The following is a 22,888-nucleotide window of genomic DNA, read 5'->3' as shown; positions in this document are numbered from 1 at the left end:
CTTTGAGAGAAATAAGTTACATATCCAGATTCCTTGGATGAAAAATAAAGACTCTCTCTCTCTCTCCTTGGCGAATTGATGATCATGCCTGTTCTTGATAAGCATTTGCCAATCTCCGACAGGGATGTGAAACCTCTCCTGGATTTCTACTGAACTCGATCGCTGTGGTGTAATTTCGGTTTTGAAATGACCTGCTGCCTGGAGAGTGCTGGTACGAATCCACGAACTTCTGGCATGGTGAGCCAGGGTCCTTCCTTTCATTGTCTTCGGTTGTGGCGAAAATCGCACATCCGAATGTGTTGACTGTTGGCTATTGGGTGGTACTTCGGCGGTGTTGAGCGTGTTGATCCTTCGCGACGGCGTGTCCGTTTTTTGTTCAGGTTTATTGTGATTTGGTAGCTACAATCGTACGTGCTACTGTTTTCGGTTGTGTGCGAGTCCACGGAACTGTCGGATTTAGTGAGGCAGGGCCCTTTTCCGCGACGCTATCAGTAACGTCATTGGCTGGTTTCGAAAATTGTACTTCGAAATTCGTGGTTGAATTCTTTGAATTTACGTTTATGATCATTGGAGTATATGAAAACCATATTTGTCCTCGGGAAACTGTCCGGGTATTGCTAAATGAACTTTGAAAATGGTACATAGGCGCGGCTGATAATGGCTATTTACGCGTATTGAGAGGCCTAATTCAAAGTGATAGTTGGACATCGTGTCGGACCTAGAATTGTTTGAATTTACTTTTATATCAACGTTTATGATCATTGGAGTATATTAAAACCAGATTGGTCCTCGGAAACTGTCCGGGGTATTGCTAAATGAACTTTGAAAATGGTACATAGGTGCGGCTTATAATGGCAATTTACGCGTATTGAGAGGCCTAATTCAAAGTGATAGTTGGACATCGTGTCGGACCTAGAATTGTTTGAATTTACTTTTATATCACGTTTATGATCATTGGAGTATATTAAAACCAGATTGGTCCTCGGGAAACTGTCCGGGGTATTGCTAAATGAACTTTGAAAATGGTACATAGGCGCGGCTGATAATCGCAATTTACGCGTATTGATAGGACATATTCAAAGTGATAGTTGGACATCGTGTCGGACCTAGAATTGTTTGAATTTACTTTTATATCAACGTTTATGATCATTGGAGTATATGAAAACCATATTTGTCCTCGGGAAACTGTCCGGAGTATTGCTAAATGAACTTTGAAAATGGTACATAGGCGCGGCTGATAATGGCAATTTACGCGTATTGACAATACATATTCAAAGTGATAGTTGGACATCGTGTCGGACCTAGAATTGTTTGAATTTACTTTATATCAACGTTTATGATCATTGGAGTATATTAAAACCAGATTGGTCCTCGGGAAACTGTCCGGGGTATTGCTAAATGAACTTTGAAAATGGTACATAGGCGCGGCTGATAATCGCAATTTACGCGTATTGAGAGGCCTAATTCAAAGTGATAGTTGGACATCGTGTCGGACCTAGAATTGTTTGAATTACTTTTATATCAACGTCATGATCATTGGAGTATATTAAAACCAGATTGGTCCTCGGGAAACTGTCCGGGTATTGCTAAATGAACTTTGAAAATGGTACATAGGCGCGGCTGATAATGGCAATTTACGCGTATTGAGAGGCCTAATTCAAAGTGATAGTTGACATCGTGTCGGACCTAGAATTGTTTGAATTTACTTTTATATCAACGTTTATGATCATTGGAGTATATAAAACCAGATTGGTCCTCGGAAACTGTCCGGGGTATTGCTAAATGAACGTTGTAAATTGTACATAGGCGCGGCTGATATCGCAATTTACGCGTATTGATAGGACATATTCAAGTGATACCTAAAAATGTCCCAATTTACTTTTATCTTAAAGTATAAAATTAGATAGTATATTAGAATCAGAGTGGTCCTTGGAAAACGGTCCTGGATGATTTTATTTGAAATTGGAAAAACATGTAGACGCGCTACTCATCAGCGCAATTCATACATGACTTTTTTATCGATGTGTATTTGATTCCCGTTGACTTAAAACGACAGTGCTAGTTCATTAAGCTATATCTTAATCGATAAACTAGTTATAATAGTCCTACTATTGTAGATTTAGCACATTTTGTATTTTGATGTTCATGGTGACTCATTTTTTATTTCCGTTTATATGAAAATCGTGCTACGATGATAGCAGTATAGAGACTGTAGGATGGAGCGACGACCCATTGTTCCAAGTTTAGATCCGTCACGCTTGACTTTGCGTAGTAAAATTCCATTCGCGAAAGTCCGATTGTCCTAATTTACATGTAAAAGTATAGGCGATTTCGGAAATGCATGGACGAATTTGAGTGCCAAAAAGGGTGGAAATATTCTGGCTAGACGGTTCAAATTTTGCATGTTATGCGGAAGCATCAATATGTTCTCACTAAAAAAATTTCACAACTGTCCTCCACCCAGAACACACTTTTAAAATCAATTTCCCGCAATGCCTTATTCAGTGATAAATTCTCCGCGCCGAATCCCGTGAACTCGTAGACAATGCTATAATTGATAAGGCTTTATGCAGTAATAATTGAGTGGCCGTTGAAAGCCGCTGATACCGATACCAAACTATTTTCTGTGCATAAGCAACCGATTAATAAAACGAATAGCCTACACGGAAAGCGGATGAAAAATAGCGACGAAAAGATTATCAATTCTAGAGCCCGACCAATTATCGGCTCGCCGATAATATCGAGTCGATATCACACTTAGAAAGAAATATCGGTATCGGCCACTGGAGGTAAAAAAATATCGGCCATTTTCGTGACGTCACAACATGGTCGTAGGGAGTCAGAGAAGACACAAAGTCTTCACTGAATGTCAGAGTAAAATTATCAAGATGAATGGCCAAGCTGCAATGCACACAGGCCAGTAGCCCTATGTGAGATATATAATTTCACCGTTATGCCCCAGTTACTTCAGTGGGAATCCCCCTGCGGTGATCGAACACCAGAGACAGAGAGCAGACATCGTATGAATGGAAAGTTGTATTCAGAAGATTTCAATCGATTCATTTGAGAAATGAAAATTTCATTCAAGCTGGACGAACCGTCGTGATGACAAAGAAAAAGGTCGCGTGTAAAGATTTACCTGTAGATAGTGCTGTTGGTGTCTGTGTAGGAAGCTCACAAGGCTCGGTACGGTACCAACAAAGCGAAAAATACCAGTAATGTATGGAGTCATCTGACTGAGGGGACTCCGTGATAAGGAATATGCGGGCATAGAGTGCAAGAAAATCAAGCAAAAAGGGAGTAGAGCCAATAATTCATACGAATATTTTTGATTCCACAATGCCATGGGCCAATTCTGACAGTGTGTAAAAGATTGATCAGCTGATTGTTGAAATACCGGTCATAGTCAAGGGGATGGGTGGCGCTGACGTGAACAATTTGAGTTGTTTTGCACATTCTCTTCAGCTGTTAATGATGTTCTGAAGGCTCCAGGTGCACTGCCAGAAGAATATCAATATTTGGTGGAACCAATGAAGAAAAGATCCCCTGCAGTCGTGGAACCAAAATAAACAAAGATTCCCAGTTCTTGCTGTGCTACCAACTACGGTACCAAGTGAAAGACTATTCACTGTGTTCAGTACCGTATAGCCTACATCATTTATGAAAACCGAACAAGTTCACTCCCTGGAGAAAACACAGAGAAATTATGCTTCGTGAACTGTAATCTGCAACTGCTAGACTGGTGCTACTGATATATTTTATTACCCCCCAGATCATTCATTTCATGTAAGTATAGCAATGGCTGTAAACATGTTCAATTAAATACTCTTGAGTTGTTGAATATGCGCCTTGAGCTAGATTCCATATCTTTTGAATATCGGCTGAATATATCGGGGTTATCGGTGAAGGTACTGGATATCGGTTTTATCGGTATCGGCTCAAAAATCCAATATCGGTCGGGCTCTAATCAATACATCCAAAAGATCAATATCGTACACTGTTTCATCGGACATTAGGCCTAATATCGTACACTGTTTCATCGGGCATTAGACCTATGTTACATTGTCGGCTACTTGTTCGTTTTGACATCTTCTATCTGTTCACTAGGCTAAATCGCATTGTCTTATATCTCGTTGCAAATTTTGCGTCTTTAGCAGTAAAAATAATAGAACCGCCACGGCAATCATGGTCAACAACTGCGCCATCCCTGGATGTCCCTATGCGAACAATCCGCGTAGTGACCAATCTTGTAAGAGATCCTTATTCACAGTACGAAGACCAGAGCTATTAAGGAACGAAGCGGCCCAGAGGCAGCACGCAGCAATGGCCAGCCTCCTTCTTTCCATCAGGGACCCCTCAAAAGGAGATCGTATCAAGACGTTGCTCCATAAGGTGACGTAAGTAAAGCAGCTGTCTCAACTTCAACAGAATTAACAGTGTCATTTATAATAGAGCCACAATCTGCGAAAATCATTTTGAGGAGAGCGATATCATTCAGCTCGAAACCAGAAAGCCACTCAAAGTGGGAGCTCTGCCTAAGCTAAATTTGCCTGAAAGATGTAGCACAATCATAAAGGTATGCGGGGTATCTCACTCAGATCAAGAAACCAATGCACCAAACGATTCCAATTGATATACCTATTTATTCATATAGACGGCCGGCACACGGAACTAGAATATTGATTGGTATGCTATTAAATTTCATTATTAACACCACACATTCAACAGAATTGCACAATATACCATTCCCTGCTATTGATACCAGACATTCTTGCAGTGGAAACTTTTTCCTCAGCTTGAACAAGTGCATCAACAATCTTCACGAGCAAAGATGCAGCAATTAAGAAGCTGATGCTGCAGTCCAAGAAGTTTGCTTGCCTGCTGGCAAATGTTGGAGTAGTATTGATAAATACCATCAGTACCAACGTCACAGAACACAGCAATTCAAGCGTTTGACAAGTGGAACAATAAGATTTAAATCCAATTCCTCAAATCGTGGTCCACACCTGGAAATAGAATGACAATTACGGCAAGCAATCTTCAAAATGTTCATTACTCGGTCGATGTCAATTTGCTCAGTTGGTGACGGGAGCTTATGCACTTTCCCGTGCTTCTTGAGTTCCCTTACAGTGGGAAATATGGCTTCACAGACGTCACAACTTATTCCACTCCACTCATCCAATCCTTCGAAGCATTGGGAAATTTCCTCCTCGGTAATGGATTCCCAATCCTCCCACAATGATTCTTCGGCCATAACTTTTACGAAAAAGTATCGGTTATAAAGGAATCAAAATTTCTGTGAAAGCATAATACTCAGAATTTTATTTCCGTTTTGCCGTTTCATTTTCATCGCCTGCCCTTTTATTGTTATCTTCTATCATCTTATAATACGCCACTATAATAGCTATTATATCATAAATCATCGCTGGTATTCACCAACCGTGCGCATTGCGCAGCGATATACCGGCATATTCATCGCTTCGTACGGCAACAAACGCAAGACCGTCAACGCAAGTATCCAAGATATTCACTGATCAGGCCAAACATGACGTCCAATTAGTCACGGAGTCCGTTATAAGTATTCAACCTCCAATACTCCGACCCACTCCCATCGACAACCATGCATTAAAGAACAAAAACTCAACTTTCCACCGTCTGAATTGCATGTGGGATTAATAGTAGTACACGTAACAATGGGTAGCTCCCTACGCAAAGCGGAGCGTGACCGATCTAAAGGGAATTGAAAATATTATTGCGCGCAGTGTAAATAGAGTAGTTCAACTTATATAGATATTTCGGTACATCAATGCACTAATACCAGTATAATATAAAATATTTATAGTAATATGGGCAATAATACCATAAATATTCATTTTTACAAGATAATTGCTGCAAAACCATGCAAACAAAATATGTTGCGGATGAATATTAATTAGGCATTTAAATCAGTCGTCACTCCATCCTACAGTCTCTATAGTCTCACTAAAGTATCTGAATCGAGTATACATCGAGGAGGTCATTTTTTCCTTTTCTCGCGTTATTTTTCTCTTATGTCATGATTCACGGAAAAGTCCCGGTTTTTCAGGTCATCGTTCGTGTAGGACCTATTTTTGATGACGTGATACACAAAAGGTACTTGCGTAATAGGTGCATTGTTTTCTTCAAAGAAACAATGTCGAAGATTGTGTTGCAATTGTCAATGAGTTCCACTTTTAGCGGGAATGGCGTGTTGCACGCAGGTGTAGCAACGAAAGAGATGGATACTAACGTTTGTGAATTACTCTCACTGGTCGAGGTATTGAATTTTCAAGAATAGAGATTTGCATTTTCGGTTTCGGTACTGATTCGTATCCGAGTGTATTTGTGGCAGCGGCTATTCAAATATAATTTCATTAAGGTGATTTGATAGGTACCATCAACTTTCAAACACTACCTAAGAGACCATTATAGCTCTATTTAATCACGATATTACTGACCAGATTTACACAGAGTGCGTGCATCTCGATGGTGCAGGCGAAAAGGAATGCCATCTCTCTCTCTCTCTCTCTCTCTCACTGTGCAGCCTCATTTTGCCGCCCCCTTGGAGCCTGCCGCCCCTGGCACAGAGCCAGAACCGCCAAGTGGCTGCTACACCACTAGTTAACAAGTACAAAGAAACTTCATATTATCAGTATGATGCTTCTACTGTTACACTCCATCGCCTGGTTAACTGCGTGATGCTGTACTGTACAGTTCGTAGAAAGCTAATGAAGTCACTCATAACTGTAGAGATATACAGTACAGCAACATACTGTAGGTTGCAGCTAAATGACTTGTGCTGTTCAAAATGGAGTGTTTTCAATGTCTTGTTTATAAAGTTATGGGATGCTACAATGGCAAATAGACATAGTGGAGTATCTGGTCCAAGCCATTGGCTTAAGAAACATTTCCAACATGCATGTTACTGATACTTCTGTTCGCAGTTGACAGGTAGGCCTACTAAAGTTAACGATTTATATATTTTTTTAACTAAAAAATATCAATATCTGAAAAAATAAAGCCAATTAAAAGAAACGAATGTCATTTTCGGACTCAGCAGCCCCCAAATACCCAGAAACCATTAAAATATCTTTGACACTCAAAAAGTGATATTTTTGTTTGTCAGTGTTATAGATAACTAACTATTCATATCATTTACAGAGAACATGACACAAAAACGGGTGCGTAGGCCTATGCAGTGAAACGAGGGATGTCTGACACGTTGCTGACACACGAGCTGAGCAGGTCAACCTAATTGGAAATTTGCATGTTAAGCAATCGAAAAGTCATGGATCCCACGCTAATTACGAAGGACAAATGCAATCCAACTGATAGTCAGTGCCCTCTTCAGAAACGGAACATAAGAGTATTCTTGGTTCTCAATTGGTATTTTCTATTGCCACAAGTATGGCCTGCGTTTTAAACACAAATCAATTTAAAACAAACATGTGATAAACAAGGCCCTTGTTTAAAACATCTTTTTATTGTTTTTGTTTGTTTTTTAGCCATGACCAGAACCGAACCTTGCATGGATACAATGTTTCGAGTAGAGTCTTAAAAATGTTAACTGACTCACTCGAGTCATATGTGTGACTTGACCAAGTCATATTACTCTACATGTTCTATATGAGTTATTCAAGTCTCATATATCAGGACAAATACTTGGACGATATGGCGACGCCCAAATACTGTAACTTAGGCCTATCTGTTTGAATAAATACGTTTATAGTGAGAAAAATGTGCTGTGTACTATGAATCCTATACATTTGATATCACCCGCGAGTTTCACAGAAGTGGATTTAACCTTCATTTGAACTGGATACTGAACAGTGAACACTATGACTTGAACTCGGACTTAACTCGGTAGTGAATTGAAAATGACTTGACTCGAGTCAAAACTCTAAAAGTCAAATTCACTTGTGACTTGGTTATGACCCCGATTATGTATATATTAGATACTATTTTTAACTGTGAAAAGCTGTGAACCTCGCTGCCCTATTGCAGCAGTACTCCAAGTAACATATCTGAAAGAGTAGAAATAGTAATTTCATTCTACCAGTAATTCAAATGATTTTGGGTGACACTACACAGTGTCCGTCAAAATTCATATCCTTAGGTTTTGTACTCTTAAAGCGACCACTTGCTATTTGCTATTGAAATTTGCACTCATAAAGTCTATGCATTTTAACCACTTCTTGTGATTTCAACCTTGCAACAATTTATATCTGTCATATAATTTCACCTTAATTTATATTGTTACATTAAATCTGGTCTTAGTATGTTATGTTTTCGGAGTACTCGCAATATCAGCCCTTTTGATATTCTTTTAGCACCTTTCATCTTCGTAACTAATGAAATATATTCTTTTTCATTCTCCAGAGATGTGCTGCGATGAATACTTCTGATGGTGGTAAATGGTACTTGATGCCTTGTGGCGATCCGTTACCATACATATGCCAATATCGAAGGCCGGGTATGTAATTTTTTGTAAATATTAACCAATTCACTGTAATTATGCCTCACATCATGTTACAGGTTAAACATTTTATTAGTTGCCAGATAGAAAAAGCCATTAATTTTTTTTAAGATGTCTCACTATTTTGAGTGCATCAATCATTTACAAAAAAGTTACAATATACTATCATTAATGTATACCTAATAATAAGGTCGTTCATGGCTTAAAAAGCACAGTTATTCATAGATCTGAATAAGCTCACAGGAATTTTGTTCTAATCAGTCGAATCAAACAATTAGATTTATCTAGTTGTCTGTTATAAGCATCGTGCTTTGTTTGATCATGCTGAGCAACCTCGTCACTATATTGTGGGAGCTACAGCGTTTGGAGGTGACGCAGTTTATGAACTCAAGAACGTGACGGAATCTGCCTCATTGACAGTACCAGCTGATAAAAAGGTAATAGGAAAATTTGCTTTCATGACGAGATCTATTGTCTTGAATTAGCAATGGAATTCCTATTGGTCGTTTCGTTTGGAAATTCATGAGTCGTAGCTTGGGTTACATAGAGTAAGAAAAGTGTTGGTCTGGCTTATGTTTATGCTGTCAAGAATGTGAGCTACAGCTATAGGCCTATCCAAACCCTTGCTTAATATAATGTGTGGAGTCTAGATATATAGGATTGTTTATTTTTATCACACCAGTGGATATCTGGTACGTACCAGTGGTCCCTAGGCCCTAGTAGACATTCCCCACTTGTAGAAGTATGCACAGTAGATTTTTTCCCGGATTCCACACCAGATTGCACAGCAAGTTTGGCACCAATTCCATTGGTAGATTTGAACGCATAGGAGCTTGAAAATTTAGAAATTATTATAAAAAATTTAAAATAAATTTCAAATTTTGCTGTCAGCCCCATGAAATTGTTAAGTTGTCTAAAAGAACGGTGCTTAACAAGCCAGTAGAAGCGAAGTGATTGCAGTTGAAAGTTTTGGATTTTGCAAAAATAGCCAGAACACCCAAACACTCAATAACTTCGCTTGTGTCAAATTTGTTTGGTGTCGTTTTTGTAGACAATTCCACAATTTCATAGGGTTCACTGTAAAATTATTTTTCTATTTTTTTATATAATAAATTCAAAAATTTATATTGGCTCAGCGTCGACTTCTACTGGTTGGAATTAGCCAAATTTGGTGTGCAGCATTTTTTTAGGTAACGTAACAATTAAATCAGTGAATCTCCGGGATCCTGAATAAATTTTTGAACAACTCTAATGTATATGCCTATATGGTTGTCTCTCGTACCCTTAATATATTTTGTTCTAAATCCTAAATGTGATGGGTCGCTAAATTTCAGGTTTACACATTACTGTTTCCCGGTTATTGGCTTCATGCTAACGTAGTCATTGGAGCTGGGAATTTGGAGGCTCCACTACTGCGTATAACTCCACACTGAAACTGAAAGTGTATCGACCCACATGTCAAAACCCATTGTTGCGTATCAGAGCAGGTGAATCTTTATTTTGAAATAACAACACATTACCAATATTTAATAATTTCATGACAATACTATCTATATTCGATTTAATATAGAGAGAGATTATATTGCCGGAACATTAACAATAAACAAATTTATTAGAGCTTGTTAGAAGTACAAAACTTCATACAGTATGGCCATGTGTATTGTAAATTATGCCTTTACTATTAGTTTCACTGCTACTTTACTATATACAATACATCTCAAATACCACCAATTACAAAACAGATATCGTCTCTTTGATGCTGTATGGGCAGTGTGCCCATGATGCAATTGTAGATTGTTGAACAATCTCTGGCTTGCGCACCTTGTATCACGTTTCATGACGGAGATTACAGGAGCCAAAATACAATACCTTTCATGCCACAGGTACCTTGTTATACATACTACTTTACACTTACCAAACTATTGTCTTTGGAAATTTAACACGAAAATGTTGGATTCACTTGGATGCTAGGATTGCTTGGGTTGTGGTTATACTTGGTAGAATTGTTTCACTAGGGAATGTACACCGATTTTAGCCTTTTTACCACATGGAGTGTGCAAAAATTTGAGTTCAAACTGCGAAGAAATTGATATCAAATTCTTTGTATGTCTTGTGATAAAATATTCCTTTGTTTATTTATCATATCTGTTCACTTGCTAACTGATTATCATTTGGGTAACTAATGCTAGTAAGTAGCGACTAATGCTTTTGTATGTACTAACCTCAAGTTAAACCGTCTATCAAATTTATGCTCATTCTCAACTTTATAAAAAATAAAGTACCCTCTTCAATGTTACAGTATCAAAAATTCTGTACATATATTGGAGTGTTAGGAAGTTCAAATTAAGATACTAAATTCCTTAAAAGCGTCAGTCGATGACTTATTGGCTTATCTATGCTCACGTTTTATAACCAAGTCAACACACCTTTCGGGTGAACTTGAAGTAGCACTCGAAATCCAAGTAACCCGAGACTAAAAGCCGGAATAAATCAAGTGCTTTCAGTAGAAAACACACCCATTTCGAATCGCTATTGTTATGACAAGGCTTAAGCTCATAAGCACTTCATATATCCCGTTTAGTATGGAGAGCATACAGTGGTCGTGGAAATTCAACAAGATTTATATTTCCCTGACTAAACTTCATTGTCCATCTAGGATTTGGAGGGGCCCGCCAACCTTTTATAAAGGAATTTCCTGTTGTATTTCAGTAAAGTAAACATACTTTCGTTCCCAGGTCTAGAATAATGAAGTTAAAATAACTGTCTATTCCTATAGTCAACGTCATCAGCTTGTAAGCCTGTGAAATAATCTGCACCTAAATACAGTGTGAATAAATGGTAGGCTGCGTCCTGAATAGGGTACATATTGTATCAAATTAAATATGCTTCGAATTGTGAACTGCGTATTTACTGACGGCCGCTCCCGATGAGTGTCAGTTGAAAAGCTTACAGTGTATAAATTGCGAATATGAATGTGTTGCTCGTCACAATATTCAAAATCGGGTAGTGTTTTAAATACAGTACACTCTAACTGAGCAAGTATGAATAGGTTGAGATAAAATATGCGTCCACAGTAGGGATGTCCAAAATTTGGAAAATCTCAAAAAGTCTTCGTAATTGTGTCTCATTCTATAGATTGTTGATAAAAAACAACAATTAGCCTGAAAGAAGCTTACAGGAAAGCCGTTAAGATTTCGGTCAAAGCGTTTGAAAGTAGCTGCTCAAGAATGGGCGTGCCACTGGCCATAGAACGGCGAGAAGACTAGTAATCAAATAACCACGGCTCTTGATTGGCGAATCGGCTATGCTTCAATGACCACGGCAGCATCAGCTTGCTGATCAGGTGTTCAAGAAGTCTGCTACCGGCGGCGATTCTGAGTGCGCATTGTTAGTAGTTTGGCAGGTGATGATTTAAGATTAATTCAGGACATGTTGAGGTACGAAATACATGATGAACAAACAACACCTGCTTCACAGAAGCTTTTACAGCATGACTGCTTCATTGTGAAGGAAACGGCTGAAGCCTACATGTCGTGTTTTCATAGAGAGAAAGCAAATGCGCTTATGCAAGTGTTGAGCGAATTCACCGTTTCAGTACGGATCCACCATCAGTGAATACAAATATATAAAGCTTAACAATTCTTACAATGAAGCACATTGGTTTTTGCAGGATTGTTGATATGCAATGTTCTTTTAAATTCTCTATTAGTTGCTGACGATTACCCCTGACGAGTATCGGCCGAAATTATTCAAATTTATTTCAATAGGAATATACAATTCAATTGTATGATGAAGCTCTGTATCCCCAAGAGGATCTTGAAGCACATTAGTCTCTCAATTGTAATTTTGAAGGTAGTTAATGATGATAATTACAAAGTGTCCTGAATTTTTGTAGGATTTTAACCATCATTTCAAGAATTACTAATGAAGGTAATCACAGATGCAATCAATAAATCCTTGCACACAGCAGACATGGGGTGATTACTTTATGAATGTAATCGATTGCGATTACGATTACTTCGGAATCACGCGATTACGATTACGATTACGATTACAGCAAAATCAGGAAGTAGTCGATTACGATTACGATTACATTGGAAAAGTAATCACGATTACTCACGATTACATTTATTTTGCATCTTAGTAGTTATATTGGAAGACAATGCATGTATTGCGCTGAAAAGGCCTAATGAGATAACATATTTCTTTGAAACAGATGCGATATTTGCTTGTTACGTCATAATGTAAATATTTCCTATTTTATAAACGACGATTTATCGCACCCAATGATTTGCATTCTTGCCAGGTCCATAACTGCTGCACCCCAAATTCCCCAATAGGGTGGGGACTCAAAGTATTTCGTGAACCAACATAAATTATAGAGTATTCTTGACAGATTTCTTTAACTTGAAAATTCTCTTTGAGCTTTGCCATTTAAATGTCTCTAGATAGCTTGGTTTCGAAAGGCAAATGTCTCCCCTCAAGAAATAAAGGATGCATAACTCATAGTAATAGGCATTTTGGTGCCAGTCAATACCGCGCCTCGAAACATCAAAAGACATATGCAGTTTCGGCCAACATGCGACTCTACGAAGTGTGCTATCAAAGAAAGACGTTGGCTGAAATTTGGGGTATGTGTCCATTGTCAATAGCCGCGCTGGGTGGGCTAGACTAACAGTCCGGTCCTTCCAATCTGAGCCCACGATGCAAATGCCACGCAGGCACCCACAGAGCATTAGACATGACAATTTGTGTGTGCGTCTCACGGAAGTTTTTCTTTTAGTCTGCTAAGTTTGAGCCACTACAATATCTTTTGACTAGGAACAGACCGGAGGTCACGAATTAACAACATGCACTACAGTAATTATTGCAAGATACCAGATGTTATAATTATGGATTACGCGCCCCGTGCTCTTCAGGTAAGTCTGACCATCGGGGGCTGAAATAGGATTAAAAATGCAATATAATGAAATTACCAATGGTATTGACGAAATTAAATCTTCAAGTTAAAAATTAACTACCCTTTAGGGCCCAAGACCAACGTTTGGAGTGGAGGACCATTTTGCTGTTTTGATCCTGATTCTAGCTACAACCCACGCTAACATGGTATATAAGCCGATGGCTATGGCGGCAGGTCCAAATCTTCAGTAAAGAATCGTGAAATAGCAATTGACGCCCGTTTTGAGTAGAATAATATGAGAATAAGAGAAAGGTGAAAATAAAATTCTGCCTTCAACTTAATACAGCAATGTAATGCAAGCTGCCATTACGAGAAACGGCAAAATCGGTGCGGTTATGATATATATATCTCAGCAGCTGTTGATTTTTAATGCTTCGTTGTGGAAACCGTAATATTTTATTTGACGAGTACAAAATTTCAAACCTTTGTCTGCTGTACGTTCGTACCAGCACATAGGCCTACTGCTCGCCAAGCAGCAACGGTCAAATTGCGTTTAACTAAGCATAACCAAACATCAATATAAATGTTGCTATTGTAAACTAGGCAGAGAGGTGATTGATTATCCTGCAGCGAGGTAATGGCGTCTGAAATGTATTGATAACCCGATATACTGAACGGTGGGTGTTTTACAATCACACTAATGTACATCGAATATCTATTTACTATAAGTGTGGAATGTGGATACTTCTTACGCAAAGACTAGCAAAGCTAATAGGCTACTTCTGACGTAATAATGAGCGATGGCATTTGAAAATCAGACGTTTGTGACTCAATAACTGGTATATTATCTCTTGCTTGTTAACGAATGTTCAGTTTATGTCACAGTCGTCGTACAAATAAAAAGTAATCGTTCTTTCACAAAGAAATCGATTAAATATGCGAAGTAGTCGATTACGATTACGATTACTTTGGAATTTTTTCGAATGTAATCGATTGCGATTACGATTACTTGAAAATGCTGTAATCGTCGTAATCGATTACGATTACTAATCGCGATTACCCCATGTCTGGCACACAGCATTCTAAACGAATCAAAATTACTATATGTTCGCATCAACTATTTTAGTGTTTGGTGATACAATTATTGATTTACAATTATCTTTTCTTCAATACACCGGTTTTCTCGCTGCCGAATTCTTGGTACACCTTTCGGAGTCCCATGTTAGCCTAAACTTCATTATGTGTTGGTACCGGTGCTGGGATCAAGTCACTACCTTCAAGTCACGAGTCATCTCGAGTCATTCTCCATTGTGACTTGAGTCAAGTCAGGTCAAACGATTTTCGAAGGTGACTCGAGTCAAGTGGAGTCAAGTTATGATTCAAGTCAAATTTAATTTTCAAAGTATGAGTGATGAGGCAAAGTCCTTACATTTTGCTAACTGGGTAAAAGACAGATTAATAGGCCATTAATTTTGAATCAAATAGCGAGTATAAAGTTAACTATACGTACAAAAAGGCGTTGTATCGCTCACGCACTGCTAATAAAATACGCGAGTAACTTCGTATAACTACATGCTACAGTCTGTTATATCAACCAAAAAAGAGGATCGAATTAGAAGCCTCGATAAGTCCAAATAAATTGATATGGTACCACACGTACCCATCTATACAATCATCCACGAGAATATAAACGCAAAAATTATGTTCGTTCGATTTAAATTATACAAGAGGTTTGGTAAAGGTGAGCACTGCGTAATGTAAGCATACTAACTACTGATCTGTATAAGAAACAAAGATACGTTGCAATTAGATAAATCTACTCTACTACTACTGCGACAACGTAAGCTGTGATCGTTTCGTTTGCGGTCAATTTACAATCAGTGAATGACTGGTTGCCCTCACAAGTGACATCGGCATATCGCGAACAATCTGAACATACATAAGATATGGTGATTTAATCGACAGCGTTTACTTGACTCGCAAATTTTGCTCCGAGTCATGAGTCAATTGGCATTTTTAAAGCGCCGAGTCAAGTCAAGTTAAGTCCTTTTGGCAAAGTGACTCGAGTCAAGTCAAGTCACACGAAAAAGTTGACTCGAGTCATCCCAACACTAGTGGTACGTCGTAGCGCGGTAATGGCTCACGTCGAAATGCCTCTTTCTATAGATCATGCGTATTTCACGGAGTAGGGCACCTAATAAGCAAAACATTTTTGGACACTAAATCGCGTGAAGGTCGCTAAGAAATTTCAAAATGTTTTAAAACGTTTCAAAAAATATACGCTATTGTTTATGTTTATTTTAAAAACAATTTTGGTCTCTTTTTAAGTTTTGTCCGTCTTCAATGGGGAGGTTTGGGGTGCCCTAGTTGCGGTCCTGTACAAAATGAATGAATCGAAAACGAATGATCGTACTAAACTGCGCTGTTTAGCGATGAGTTAGCTAGTATCTGTTCTATACTTGTCGATCGCATGACGTCAAATGACACGTCTTGAAGTTTAAGTCAAATCGATCATATTTCAAACCCTCATGTCACCTTACGAAGTTCTTAATCATGTTAAAACTTCATGTTTTATTTATTTTATCAATAGACAAACCTTCAATATTGAATCTTGAAATTAAGGTATAAAATTGTAATATACGTGTCGGACCGGCAGGAATGTCGTCGTGGACCGGCGGTTGAGAACCACTGGTATACATCACAATTTTTCATCACGCGCTTCTTGATATAAGAACCATGCCAATGTCCACGCAATCTTGCTTCAGTTAGGATATTGCTGTACGTTGAGCATGAGCATAACACCATGTCATCTTATTTGTTTCATTTGACCATTTATGATTCACAATGAGCAGAGACTGGGTCGTCTACAACAGTAGGCCTATAAAGTAGGCTACAAGCTGTAAAATGTCAAATGATAAGTTCACCGACAGTGCAAGATCTACGATACTAACGAAATGCGGGTTGCGAAAAAATTTTGAATTTGTAAACAATTTCGACTTTTTTGACATAACAGTACAATTTTGACAAAATTCTGACTCTTTTTGACATGTCAAAAAAATCGCCCTAGTCATCATCAGTGAAAGTGACCTGTACCAAGCACTGACATTCAACTAATCCATTCCATTTCAAATATTTCTATGACGCATCACCTTGATTCAGGACGAACTGGAAATGACAAGACGCCAAGTTGTCGCAACAGAAACGACCTCTGCCGTCTCATCCGCTGCCCCCTCGCCACCTGAATCGGCGTACAGCTCCATCAACCCCAACGCCGTCGAAGTCTTGGAAAATATGATGGTATGCTTTGGTTGATCCAGGCTTGCGTACATCTAGTTGGTTCACGGTTAACTTCTGGTTTGAATAGTTGCAGTTGCAAATTTTGAAAGATGAGTAGTTCTAGTTCTAGTTCTAGTTCTAGTCAATTGGGTACATTATACAATCATATATTGGCCTACATGTTATATATATAAATATATGTCATTAAACGTGTACTGTTAATTTATATGAGGATATGCATATTACATATATATATATATATGTGTGACGTCAAGTTTTCTTTTCCCGCAGAATGACATGAACAGCGTGAACCTGCCGGCGAAGATGCAGAAAAAAGTGAAGGATCTGGAGGACCAGAAGAAGGAATTGCAAGAGCGTGTGATCGAGAAGATGTAGGAAAAAGCAGACGAAGACATCGCCAGGAAGGAGGCCGCGGACAGTGACGCGGAACACGATAGAGTTCTCTCTTACATTGAATCGTATCAGGTTGGCCTTTTGCTTCTCCAATATCTGTCTATGATCCAATTACTTTGTTTTCTAAACTGGATTCAATGATAAGATGGGTTTACTGAATGTACAGTATGAGTGATCAAAAATAACCTCTAAAATAGTAGTCTCTAAAACAGGGTTGTCTAGCAAATGGCCCGGCTCATAATTTCATCCGGCCCATGAAAATGCTTGTATTGTCCAGCCCATATCTGACTGATATGGAGATTTTTAGTTTTAAATATATTCCTACCAAATAACTTCTGTAGAAAAATGTATATATAATCTGTTCTTATACTACATTATACGCCTCCCACAACGGTGTTGTAGTTACTCTAGTCACCATTCGGAATAAGTATAATGACGTTGATAACCAAAAAAATGCGCACCAAGTTCAAAGTTTCATGGAACAATGTACCAAAGAGTAGTTATTCACTGAAGCGAAACGCCAATGTAAAACCGTTATGTGCAGGTTACATGAGAAATAAAATTGTTGCAAAAAATACTATTCAAATATCTGTTGTCGCGCTGCATCACTTTCGATTAGAAAGGTCCCCGGCCTCCAGAAAAACCCAAATCGCGATTTAATAATAAGGAACCAAACATTTTGTATAGCTCACAACGCATACACATGGCTAACACCTGATTACTACAAAAACAAAGCGAGTACAGAAATACGCCGACTGATATCGTCGTTAGAGCCACTGTTTTAGCTGCTTATAACGGCATTGAACTGGCCATTCATCGTAATTTTGCCAAGCGCTTTGTTTGAAACGCACAGCGATATTGGAAAAGGAGAGATCGTTGTGGTTGGCGTGACCACACCTCAAATGCCTGCTAAAATGGATTCTTATAAATGAGTTTCATACCATCCAAAAAAAACAGATGTCAGTTTTGACGATGGATATTGGGACTCTGATCGAAACCCACCCATAGCCCATATTTATAGGCTTGATAATGAAGTATTCAAGTGCAAAACAAAGGGTGCACAATTGGAGTAAACAGTTTGGAATCATTTGATTGGTGCTGCCGCAAGCGAACTGAAGGCTTGAATCCGGCCCGCGGCGCAAGTTGAGTTTGACACTCCTGCCCCTAAAACTTTCCTCAACTAAATCGATACCTTCCATTCTCTTCAATTTGTGTAGTTTGGACCTGTCTTTAGAATTAATACTTTCGTTTGAAAATGACTAGAAATTTCTGTCATTACTGACTGATTAGTTAATCTCCCGATCTTTCCAGATTGAGGAGCTGACGAAAGAGAAGGAAACTCTGAAACAAGAACTGGGAAGTCTGCGACAATCCATCGTCGATTCGGCCGAGTCTTCTATGAGCAAAGAAAGTGCCGTGATTAAGGTATGTCCGTTCCTCAAAATTATTGCCGATTGATAATAATCGCCTAGTGCTGGGCACAACACAGACTTGGACAGCTAGATAATTTTAGTCGTAGAATTAGACTAATTAGAGGGAAATGACAGTAATCTATTTATAATCTGTTGTGAAATGGTTCTTTGCTCCAATCTTAACTCTAATCTTGTGGCTGGTTTTCTTGAATATGCTGCGCGAAAACTCCAGTTTTCGAGAATTCAATTCTGATCTAATTTGAAAAAAAAATGGCTGTAATTCTAGTTTGGTCTAATTTTGAATACGTTGTATAGCTGCTACTCTAACTTAAGTCAAATTTGTAAGAAAACCTTTGTGGCTATAAATCTACTTCTAATCTAGTTTGTTAAATCTAAGCTTATAATTCTAATTCTGAACTAATTTGGAACAGCTTAAAATTTTCTAATTGTACATCTCTAACAAGCGTCAGCCGGAAATATGAGGCTAAAATGGGTTCATTTCAATATAAATGCATCATTCAAGTGTATCTTTAAAGTTGTGTACCTCCAAGTACCCGTACACTTTTCTATGCTTGATTCTCAGTGTTTTTTACGTTCCAGGAGATGTACAGCCAGATCCTGGCCGTGCAAGACGAGCTGGAGGTGAGGAGGAACCAGGTGATCGAGCTCAACGGCAACAATTCCACCTTGAAGGAAACTCTGGTCAAGTATCGGAAAGCTTCCAAGAGCAGTTCGCCAAAGGTTTGTAGACATGTCATTGCTTGGGTAAATTGGTCAGCCTTGGTACTTCAGTACAAGTTGCCGTAAATATTCCTCGATTACAAGCAAAAGGATTGATCTTCAATACATAACTGATATATCTGAATTACTTTGAGTGGGATTTGATAATGAAGGTGTGACATGGACTTGAGTGAGTCGTGTCAAAAATTAAAAGTAAACCCATAATTTTACACTCCATTGTAAGTGGAAGCAAAGTCGAGACCTGTAATTTCGATAGGTCGTTTGACAGCATACAAAGCATACAGTGCACTTCTAATCACGTTACTGGAAATGACGTGTCTGTAAAGTCGTAATCAATCCGTAGCACTGTGAAAGAATCCAATGAAGTAGGCATGATCGAAAAACACAACTAATATGTAGCAAGAACTAGAATTAACTGCAGTCGTATGAAAGGTGCGTACATGAACTTTCCACAGTATTCATACTGTTGTGATGCTGTAATGGATGATACTCGAGTATCCAAGTGGCTGTTGGTATTGGCGGCATATTACTCAATGGTATCGTTGGCATCGTTGGTATCGTTGGCTCATAGTTATCGTTACTTACAATGGTGCAGCCAGGGGTTTGTAATCGGGACAAAACCCTACTTATTTAGAACTAAAATACTACCGATGATGTCTCCACTATTCTTGAACTCATTTGCGATTTAGTAAATCGTATTGTTAATTTTTAGTTTATTTTGTTATATTTAGTTAGCCGTGGTTTTTAAATGACCGTGAGTTTTAGTTTTAGTTCTAGTTTTTTTAAAGTAAAAAGTTATAATTTTTCTCGGTGATCCTAATAAAATTATTACCAGAACAATGTTATGAATCGTATTTCACTCGATGCCAATAAAGATAATTTTTTAGAGTATATAAACTCAATTAAAAATAATGGATACGAACAAAGTTAGAAAACGTTAGGACCCAAATATTGTCGTGTTAGAAATAATCGTTTACGATCCATTTCATATTTTTTTTCAAAAAGGCTAAGGATGTACTAAAAATTACTCGCCCTTGCCCTGACACGCCGTTGTTATCCTGCAAAATATTCGAGTCCAAATTGGACGTGGAAAAAAAGAATCACGTATCCGAATTGGCAGAACTGCAGTTCAACAAGTACATGGTGAGTCGCAGAAAACTAACAACCGATTTCATTGCGGTCTCGAACAGTTGGTTCTCAGGCAATGGTCTATGTTAACTTAACTGCCTGCCAAATAGAACACAGGCTTAAATCTCAGTTGTAAAATGCTACCAGGTGAACGCTTTTCCGTTAATAGAGTAATGAAATGTGAAATTTTAGATATATTCAGTATTTTGGAATACATTTTCTGCATTTTGACAGCTTCTTGGAGGTTAACAACTCCAACATACAATTGAGTAATATAGTCATATTGAAATAGACCTGAATATTTTCGGCTGGAACTTGTCAGGGGTGATCGTCAGCAACTAGTGCAAAATTGGAAAGCACATTGCATATCAACATTCGTATCACCTATGAGAACATGGCTCTCAAATCTATCCACATATTTCAGAACGGAAGCATGACTATTCACGACGATATTCAAATGGAACTGACGCGCTTGTCTTCGAAAAATCTCGAGTTGGAAGATCAAGCAGAGAGTCTGGAGAAGCAAGACAAAAACTGAAACGTCAGCTAAAGTTGCACAGCAAAAAACCCAACCACATGGAAAGTAAGAATGTCTTGATGTCACTTTGTAAATTTCCGTTATATTCTGATACTTGGAAGTAGCAGTTTGCTAGTTAGTTGAATATTGTTGAATAGTAGTAAAAGTAGTTTAAGGTAGTATGGTAGATGGTACAGTGCGCAAGTGGAACTAGAAGTCAAGTCATAAATTCCTACTCACGATTAGAGCCGGCTAAACTGAGTCATCATGACGTCACAACAGTATAAACGATGTTGGGAGTTCAATTATGCCCCTTTTAACGCGATCACAAAGAATGTATTACAACCATATTAAAGATGTTAACTATCGTACTTCCAGCGTAGCTCGGAGTACCGCGTATGAAAGCTTTCGAGAGTGTGATGAGTCTAGGCGCTCCGAGCATCCAAGTGAATGGAGAAAATGCTCAGTTTGTAACTGGTCATCATGCTGTAAAACACAAGGATTTCCGGATGTTGAAATACGGAAAAGGCGACGACGACAAGGCCACCAAGGTACTCATTCTAGGTGGGTTCATTCTCTGCTTTGCAACGTTGAGATTCAAAAGATCAATGTGATCCAGCCCAGGTCTTAAACCGCGCGGCGTCGCGGCCAGCCTTCTGCCAGGCTGCCGGCCTACCTTCTGTTCATGCTGCTGAGATACGCAGACCACCGCAACTACGATTACATGATCAAGAACCTGCTGGCCAACATCATCAACAGCATCAAGAAAGTGGAAAAGGTTGGTTAGACAGCTTGGAAGTTTTTAGCTTCAAAATTAGATTACGATTAGAATTATAACCACACAGCTTTTCAAATTCGACTAGAATTATAATTTAACTACAGTTTATTTTTCAAAATTAGATTAGAATTAAAATGATAGTGACACAGTTTTTGCAAATCAGATTAGAATTAGAATTATAGCGACAGTTTTTTTCCAAATTAGATTAGAATTAGAATAATAACCACACAGTTTTTCCAGATTTGACTCGAATTAGAATTCTAGCGACGTTTTTTTCAAATTAGATTAGAATTAGAACGATAACTACAATTTTTCCTAAATTAGATTAAAATTACAATGATTACTACGCAGTTTTTTTTCAAATTGGATTAGAATTTGAATGAAGATCCAGTTTTTCAATTATATTACAATTAGAATGACTGCATTCCCAAAAACTTTTAATAGAATTAAATTACGAATTCAGCTTCTATCAAATCAGGAAATTAGATTGACACATTTTTTCTTTAATTAGCACAATTAGACAACTATAATTATCTAATTGTTCGAGCATGCTGCTCACTAACCACTCTTTTATCTGTTTTTCAGGAGCACAAAGGAGATTTCGAGTCCATTTCGTTCTGGTTGGCAAACACTTGTCGGTTGCACAACAACATGAAATGGTACAGCGGCGACGAGGTGTGTTTTTATCGCATGCTTGTAACCACTGTGGAAATGACGCTTTGCTCGATTCTCAGCATTTTATACAAGACAACACCGGCACGCATAAAGAACACTGTCTGAGAAATTTTGACCTGGCGGAATACAGATAGGTTTTCAGCAACATAGCCGTATCGCTGTATCAGAAACTAGTACTGCTCATCATGCATGAGATTAAGCCAATGATAGCTGTGAATGCCAACAATTTTTCAATAGATTTGTATTGTATAAACTGGACAATTTTGACATTCGTTAACTGAAAATGACTGGGTTTATTTCAATATGAACATATTATTCAATTGTGTTTTGAAGTGATGTACCTTAAAGAGTCTTAAAATCCTCATAATTCGTTTTGTAAAGCTAGTGGCCTTTTTAACTTGTGGGACCGGCAAAAAATTTGAAACAAATCTGAGATGAAACAATTTAACACATTTGATATAAAAAATTTCATTTATTTTATTTAAAAATTATAATATCTTTTCGATAAAAAAGAGTTCAAAATATTTGTGATAAAAGAATTTAATGCATATGA

At 38.2% G+C, this 22,888-nt stretch overlaps 2 protein-coding genes across 7 annotated transcripts; both read left to right on the top strand.

Moving 5' to 3' along the window:
* Window positions 1-2,979: 2,979 nt before the first annotated feature.
* Window positions 2,980-21,406, top strand: LOC145432700 (uncharacterized). Of its 3 annotated transcripts, XM_080309534.1 has the most exons (13): window positions 2,980-4,397; window positions 4,453-4,576; window positions 7,180-7,263; window positions 8,398-8,491; window positions 8,797-8,931; window positions 9,829-9,981; window positions 16,554-16,691; window positions 16,962-17,156; window positions 18,396-18,509; window positions 19,097-19,237; window positions 20,243-20,380; window positions 20,790-20,948; window positions 21,261-21,406. In XM_080309534.1, exons 9-12 carry the CDS (start codon window positions 18,483-18,485, stop codon window positions 20,901-20,903), a joined length of 420 nt encoding a protein of 139 aa, XP_080165660.1. In that variant the 5' UTR covers window positions 2,980-4,397; window positions 4,453-4,576; window positions 7,180-7,263; window positions 8,398-8,491; window positions 8,797-8,931; window positions 9,829-9,981; window positions 16,554-16,691; window positions 16,962-17,156; window positions 18,396-18,482; the 3' UTR covers window positions 20,904-20,948; window positions 21,261-21,406. The 3 variants fall into 3 exon arrangements, with proteins under 3 accessions (XP_080165660.1, XP_080165661.1, XP_080165662.1); XM_080309535.1 differs by having other exon boundaries at window positions 2,980-4,392; window positions 8,398-8,931; XM_080309536.1 differs by lacking the exon at window positions 20,243-20,380 and having other exon boundaries at window positions 2,991-4,397; window positions 8,398-8,931; window positions 21,261-21,402.
* Window positions 21,281-22,882, top strand: LOC145432699 (unconventional myosin-Vb-like). Of its 4 annotated transcripts, none has more exons than XM_080309531.1 (4): window positions 21,281-21,446; window positions 21,502-21,660; window positions 22,246-22,335; window positions 22,395-22,882. In XM_080309531.1, exons 1-4 carry the CDS (start codon window positions 21,281-21,283, stop codon window positions 22,424-22,426), a joined length of 447 nt encoding a protein of 148 aa, XP_080165657.1. In that variant the 3' UTR covers window positions 22,427-22,882. The 4 variants fall into 4 exon arrangements, with proteins under 4 accessions (XP_080165657.1, XP_080165656.1, XP_080165659.1 ...); XM_080309533.1 differs by having other exon boundaries at window positions 21,316-21,446; window positions 21,507-21,660; XM_080309530.1 differs by having other exon boundaries at window positions 22,246-22,882.
* Window positions 22,883-22,888: the final 6 nt, after the last annotated feature.

The sequence above is a fragment of the Botryllus schlosseri genome, unplaced genomic scaffold (genome assembly GCF_051294905.1).
Source record: "Botryllus schlosseri isolate E-star unplaced genomic scaffold, Bs_hap1 Bs99a, whole genome shotgun sequence".
Lineage (NCBI taxonomy): Eukaryota > Metazoa > Chordata > Ascidiacea > Stolidobranchia > Styelidae > Botryllus > Botryllus schlosseri.
This window is presented reverse-complemented; position numbering and strand designations above follow the sequence as displayed.

Coding starts and splice junctions, on each gene's coding strand:
- LOC145432700 (XM_080309535.1), top strand. CDS start 18,483: ATGAGCAAAGAAAGTGCCGTGATTAAG. Junction 18,510..19,096: donor AAGAAAGTGCCGTGATTAAG/GTATGTCCGTTC, acceptor TTTACGTTCCAG/GAGATGTACAGCCAGATCCT. Junction 20,381..20,789: donor TGCAGTTCAACAAGTACATG/GTGAGTCGCAGA, acceptor CACATATTTCAG/AACGGAAGCATGACTATTCA.
- LOC145432699 (XM_080309530.1), top strand. CDS start 21,281: ATGAAAGCTTTCGAGAGTGTGATGAGTCTAGGCGCTCCGAGCATCCAA. Junction 21,447..21,501: donor CACCAAGGTACTCATTCTAG/GTGGGTTCATTC, acceptor AATGTGATCCAG/CCCAGGTCTTAAACCGCGCG. Junction 21,661..22,245: donor GCATCAAGAAAGTGGAAAAG/GTTGGTTAGACA, acceptor TCTGTTTTTCAG/GAGCACAAAGGAGATTTCGA.